The sequence below is a fragment of the Pangasianodon hypophthalmus genome, chromosome 23 (genome assembly GCF_027358585.1).
Source record: "Pangasianodon hypophthalmus isolate fPanHyp1 chromosome 23, fPanHyp1.pri, whole genome shotgun sequence".
NCBI lineage: Eukaryota > Metazoa > Chordata > Actinopteri > Siluriformes > Pangasiidae > Pangasianodon > Pangasianodon hypophthalmus.
This window is the reverse complement of record NC_069732.1, coordinates 368,039-374,347: the sequence shown is the minus strand read 5'-3', so window position 1 is coordinate 374,347 and position 6,309 is coordinate 368,039. Positions and strand designations below refer to the sequence as shown.

The window sequence follows — 6,309 nt, the reverse complement described above, 5'->3', positions numbered from 1 at the left end:
TAACAGGAAACATGGCAAGCACATCACACACCACACTGTCACCAAACTTATTAACAAATTCAAACATACTGGAAGTGTTGAAAACCGAGAAGTGGATGTCCACAAACACCCACTGACGAAAGGCACAACCGATGTGGTGCTGGCAAACACAGTCCCCTGTGTATGGAGACATTGGGACACCATGTATTTAATATGGGATTAATTAGACTAGGAACCAAAGGAATAACTGGCAGGCTCATGACAATAATGAGGGGAATTTGTTTTGATTCTAGTCTCTTATTTATTATTTCAAAACATGCATTGGCAAAATAGTTGATGAAAATTAGAAGACGTAGGAAAGATTTCTTCTGAAATCTTTAGAATTCTTTAAACAGACAGCGAGTTTCCTGATATACAAGTAGATTATGAAAATCACAAGAGGCAATACAACAATGCTGAAAATAAGATGCCAAATGGGTTATTCAGAGATTTTTCCTTGCAGAGTAATTTAACAATTGAGTAATTATGACAGCATATTCTGCTTACTTTATATTTAGACAGCTGAAGTCGGGATGTTAGTGAAATGGATATACCAACTTCAAACTTTGTTGCTTATTATAGTTACATCAGTCTAATATAATCACATACAGTTAACAATCATTATGTAATTTTTTTGAATCTCAAACAAGAGGAAAGGAAGTATCTAAAAAGAAACATGAGTTCTTGTTTGACATTTAAATATTTTCTTAATATTATTATAAATTTCCTGCAGTTTTAATCCATATATTATGGGATTGAATAAAGGAGGAATGAGTAAAAATTCAACCGACATGATCATGGCAATAATGTGGGGAATTTGATTTGATTCAAGTCTAGAATTCATAATTTCAAAACTCATGTTGACAGAAAAGTTTATGAAAATGAGAAGATGTGGTAAACAGGTCTGTAGAGCTTTTCTTCTGAAATCTTTAGAATTCTTTAAACACACAGAGAGGATCCTGACATAAGAGTAAAGTATGAAGATCACTGGAGGAAATACAGCAATGCTAAAAATAACAAGTCCATATGTGTTATTAAGTGATGTTTCTTTACAGCTTAATTTCACAACTGAATAATTATCACAGTATATTCTGTTCAATTTAAATTTACACAGTTGAAGTTGCGATGCTAGAATAACACCGACACCAAGTCCACAAGAAGGCAAAAACCATGATAAAAATAAGAGCTTTCTGACCGTGGACATTTTTACAAGAGTTGCATATTGTAATGGTTTACAGATGGACACATATCTGTCATAAGCCATAGTCGATAACAGTGTGAACTCTGATGCAGCATATGTGTAAATACAAAATGCCTGAAATAAACACTCTTTATAAGACACGGTTTGTTTTTCAGACAGTAAATCAATGAGCAGTTTAGGATAGAGAGCTGTTGATCCAAGGAGAGCATTACAAAGCAATGCAGCAATCAAAATGTACATGGGCTCATGGAGACGTTTCGTTTTGAATATGACAGAAATGATAACAGTATTAAAGAAGATAATCATTATATAGACAGTGAGTGTAAATATAAAATAAAGATATCTGTAATGCTCTAATTCAACATGTCCTTCCAGTGTTAAATATGTAAAATTGGTAGAATAATCCATTAATTTCTGTAAAGTAATCCATGTGATTTAATGGAAGTCATTCAGAGAGCAGAGTGCAGATAAACCACAGTTGTGGTGAGGAAATCAACTTCACAGACTTTAATACTCTCTCATCTAAACACATAGTCCTTAGTGATTTGCTGAGAGCAACTAGAAGAAAATTCCTGCCTCCTTCCTGACATTTGCTATCATAAATCTGGCTTATCAGTAATGTCAATGGTTTAAATTAGAAAAACCTTCTTTTTTTTATATATAAAGTCTTTTAATGTCCTTCTCCTAAATAACTGCAGACTAAACACATCTTGAATGTCTTTTTGAATTGAAAAAAGTCTTTCAGGAAACATTTTTAAAATGTAATTATCATCTTCTCATTCACAGATAATTGTATTAGTCTTTTTATTTTTTACTTTTAAATTGTGTCTTGCTTTTATGTTACATCATATTTATTTTTTTAATATACATTTACATTTTTGGTCCAACAATATTCAAAGGTCAGTCTGACAGCTAAAACTCTTTTGTTTCTTTGCATGTAATTGAACACAATACAAGGTGGCTGAAAAGTCAGAGGGGGCGGGTTTAACTGGCAGGTAACACTTAATAATCCTCACCTGTGTCTTATTACCACCAGTTTACTTATGTGTGTTTCTTAGTGCTTTCAGAAATTACTGTACAGAGAGAAGGGGGGAGAGAGAGAGGCTGGTATAGCTGGTGGAGTATGCTATGCACACAGACTGAGTGTGCACTTTGCCACCTGACAACTACACAATGCAGAAAAATTAGTTCATGCTTTTGTTACCTCTAGATTGGATTATTGTAATGCCTTACTGTCTGGATGTTCCAGTAGATGCATAAACAAGCTCCAGTTAGTCCAGAATGCAGCAGCGAGAGTCCTTACTAGAACCAGAAGATATGACCACATCACCCCTATCTTATCCACACTGCATTGGCTCCCAATCACATTTCAAATTGATTATAAAATACTACTATTGACCTATAAAGCACTGAATGGTCTCACGCCACAGTACCTCAACAAACTTTTGGTCTTTTATGATCCGCCACGCCTACTTTCTACTTTGATCAAAAGGTGCAGGCTCTTTGTTGGTACCTCGAAAAGTGTGGGCTACAGCTGGGGGTAGAGCTTTCTCTTACAAAGCCCCACAGTTATGGAACAGCCTTCCACTTAGTTTTCGGGGCTCAGACACAGTCTCAGTGTTTAGGTCTCGGCTGAAAACATATTTGTTTATGTCCCAGGACGCCCTCATGTCTGTGTTAGCTTCTGGCTCTCCCTTTTAGTTATGCTGTCATAGCTAGTCTTGCTGGAGTCCCTGCTTGCACTCTGCATGCAAAGTACATTGTCCTTAACCATTACATGACAATAAGCACACCTAATAATCATCTCTCCCTCTCCCTCACTGTCTCTCTCTCTCTTTCGAGCTACACATGCTACTCCTGAGATGCCAGTGATCCTGACCCCTTCTGCTCTCCGGACCTGCCTGATCCATCCTGATGCCCTACTTCTGGTTGGAGTTCTCATTGGTTGAGATCGCTTGCTGCTGCTGGGGGCGGCCCCACATGGACAGCCTAAAGATCATTGGGATTGCTGGGGATGGTGCCACTTGGGGGCTGTGGAGATGGCTTGGAGATCTCATATGGGGAGTTATACTGTGATGGCTTGGGACTGCGATTGCTGTGGTGGCTTTGGGGCTGCAGTTACCAGGAGCAGCTTTGCTCAGTTGTCTCTTGAAGAACAGGGCCCATCTTGCTTGGTGAGAGTTCAGCCTTTTGGCAGTATGTGTGCACTCTAAATCCTGACCAGTACCTGTGGAAGAGTTGGCAGGTTTATCCAGTGACAGAATTGGGTGTAGCAAGGATAATAGTGTGATAAATGATAGTACAACTGCAGGCAGGTACTGAACTATGGCTAACTGATCCTTCAAAGTCCTATTGAATCATTCTATCCACATGGGTGGTAAAGAATGGTTCTTTTCTTTTTGATTTTTAGCCTCTGACAGATGTCCTGCAGAATCTTGGGCTCATACTGATCAGTGGACAAATCAATTCAATTCAATTTTATTTGTATAGTGCTTTTAACAATGGCCATTGTCACAAAGCAGCTTTACAGAAATAAATGGATACAAAAAAACAGTGGATAAGTTTAACAAACCAGACTTCTTGTGAAAATTGTGATGAATTCACAGGTTGCACGCTTGCAATATTTCACCATTTAGTACACAGTTATAGAAGGGAATTATTTATAATCCCACTATCCGGTGTCACCCAGATCAGGATGGGTTCCCTTTTGAGTCTGGTTCCTCTCAAGGTTTCTTCCTCATATCGTCTCTGGCTTGCTCATGAGGGATACATTCACATATTTACAGTTTATTTTGGTTTAATTTAATTTGAATTTATTTATTTCTGTAAAGCTGCTTTGTGAAAATGTCCATTGTTAAAAGCACTATAGAAATAAAATTGAATTGAGGACAAAATCTTACCAGGGAGGCTGCCAAGAGACCACTGGCAACATTAAAGGAGCTGCCAGAATATCTGACAAGTACTGATTATTCTCTGCATATGTCAACAATCTCTCATATTCTTCACATGTCTGGGTGATGTGGTAGTTGGCTAGACGGAAGCCCTTTCTCACAAAAAAAAAACTCCAAGCTCAAATAACTCACCCCAAACCATGTGGCAAAATGTGTTATGGTCTGATGAGACCAATTCCAAATGGTATAATAATTTCATAATTCCAAAAGTTATGTTTGATGCAAACAAAAAAAACAAACAAACAAAAAAACACATCGCCAGAAGAACAACATCCCCATGGTGAAGCATGGTGGTGGCAGCATGGTGGTGGCAGCATCATGCTTTAGGGCTGCTTTTCTTCAGCCAGAACTGGGGCTTTTATCAAGGTGGAGGGAATCATGAATAACTACAAATACCAGTCAATTTTAGTGCAAAACATTCAGGTGTCTGCCAGTAAGCTGCAGATGAAAAGGAATCTCCCCTTTCAGCAGGACAATGACCCAAAGCATACATCCAAATCAACAAAGGAATGGCTTCACCAAAAGAAAGTCAATGTTTCTGAATGGCCGAGCCAGAACCCAGACCTGAATCCAACTAAACATCTGTGAGGTGACCTGAAGCAGCTGTGCACAGGAGATGCCCTTACAGTCTGATGGATCTAAAATGTTCTTGTAAGAAAGAGTGAGAAAATATTGCCAAGTCAAGATGTGGCTTGCGAGCAGTGTAATAAAATCAAAAGGTGATTCAACAATACATTAGTTTAGAGGTGTGCACACTTAAGCAACTAGGTTATTGTAAATTTTTATTTTTCTTAAAATGTTTGATTGTTTTTCACTTAATTTTTATATGTTGTAGTTTCACATTATATATATATATATATATATATATATATATATATATATATATATATATATAGTCTTTTTCAGGAGGCTACTAACACAACGTGCAATTTGGTTCTCAGAAAAAATAAAATAACTGCATAGTGGTTCACATGTCAGATACATAGCAAAAAATGAATTATATTTAAATTTAAACATAAATAGATTGTTGTAGATATGAGACATTTGACAAAATTTTATGTGTAATGTACAGTATTTACCATAATATTATACTGACCATGTGATATAGTGCCCATTACAGTTAAAATGGAAAAAGTGTCATATTAAGCTCCAATTCTAAAGAGAAAGCAACTAGAGAAAGAGAAGACTCTACTTCTAAAAAGAAACTTGTGCCCATTTTCTCCATGAAATTAATCTCCTTATATTATTAAAAATCTCTTGCAGTTTTAATCCATATATTATAGGATTAATTAGAGGAGTAACAACAGAAGGAATAAGTGACAGGATCATAGCAATAATGTGGGGAATTTGATTTGATTCTAGTCTGTGATTTATAATTTCAAAACTTGTGTTGACAGAAAAAAATAAGAAACTAAGAAGATGTGGTAAACAGGTCCGTAAAGCTTTTTTTCTGAAATATTTAGAATTCTTTAAACACACAGCGAGTATCCTAATGTAAGAGTAGATTATGAAGATCACTGGAGGAAATACAGCAATGCTGGACATGATAAGACCATATAAGTTATTAACAAATGTTTCCCTACAATTTAATTTCACAATTGAATAATTATCACAGTATATTCTGTTTAATTTAAATTTACACAGCTGGAGACGGGATGTTAGTATAATGGCTATTCCAACTTCACAACAAGGCAAAAACCATGATAAAAATAAGATCTTTCTGACAGTGGACATTTTTAGAAGATTTGCATAATGTAATGGATTACAGATGGACACATATCTGTCATAGGCCATAGCTGATAACAGCGTGAACTCTGATGCACCATATGTGTACAGGCAAAATGCCTGAAATAAACAAGCTCCAACAGAGATTATTTGTTTTTCAGACAGTAAATCAGTTAGCAATTTAGGATAAACAGCTGTGGATCCAAAGAGAGCATTACAAAGCAATGCAGCAATAAAAATATACATGGGCTCATGGAGACACTTGTTTTTGAATATGACAAAAATAATAACTGTATTAAAGCAGATAATCATTATGTTGATAGTGAGAGTGATAATAAAATAAAGATATCTGTAATGCTCTAAATCCACATGTCCATCCAGTATTAGATATGTAATGTTGGTAGTATAATCCAT

The 6,309-nt window shown here is 36.2% G+C and overlaps 2 protein-coding genes across 2 annotated transcripts; both read right to left on the bottom strand.

Moving 5' to 3' along the window:
* Positions 1–682: 682 nt before the first annotated feature.
* On the bottom strand, positions 683–1,627 carry LOC117595857 (putative gustatory receptor clone PTE03). The gene has a single exon (XM_034298633.1). The coding sequence runs from the start codon at positions 1,625–1,627 to the stop codon at positions 683–685; it is 945 nt and encodes a 314-aa protein (XP_034154524.1).
* Positions 1,628–5,364: 3,737 nt separating this feature from the next.
* On the bottom strand, positions 5,365–6,309 carry LOC117595856 (olfactory receptor 6N2-like). Its single transcript, XM_053228223.1, has one exon. It carries the CDS (start codon positions 6,307–6,309, stop codon positions 5,365–5,367), a length of 945 nt encoding a protein of 314 aa, XP_053084198.1.

Coding starts and splice junctions, on each gene's coding strand:
- LOC117595857 (XM_034298633.1), bottom strand. CDS start 1,627: ATGGATTATTCTACCAATTTTACATATTTAACACTGGAAGGACATGTT.
- LOC117595856 (XM_053228223.1), bottom strand. CDS start 6,309: ATGGATTATACTACCAACATTACATATCTAATACTGGATGGACATGTG.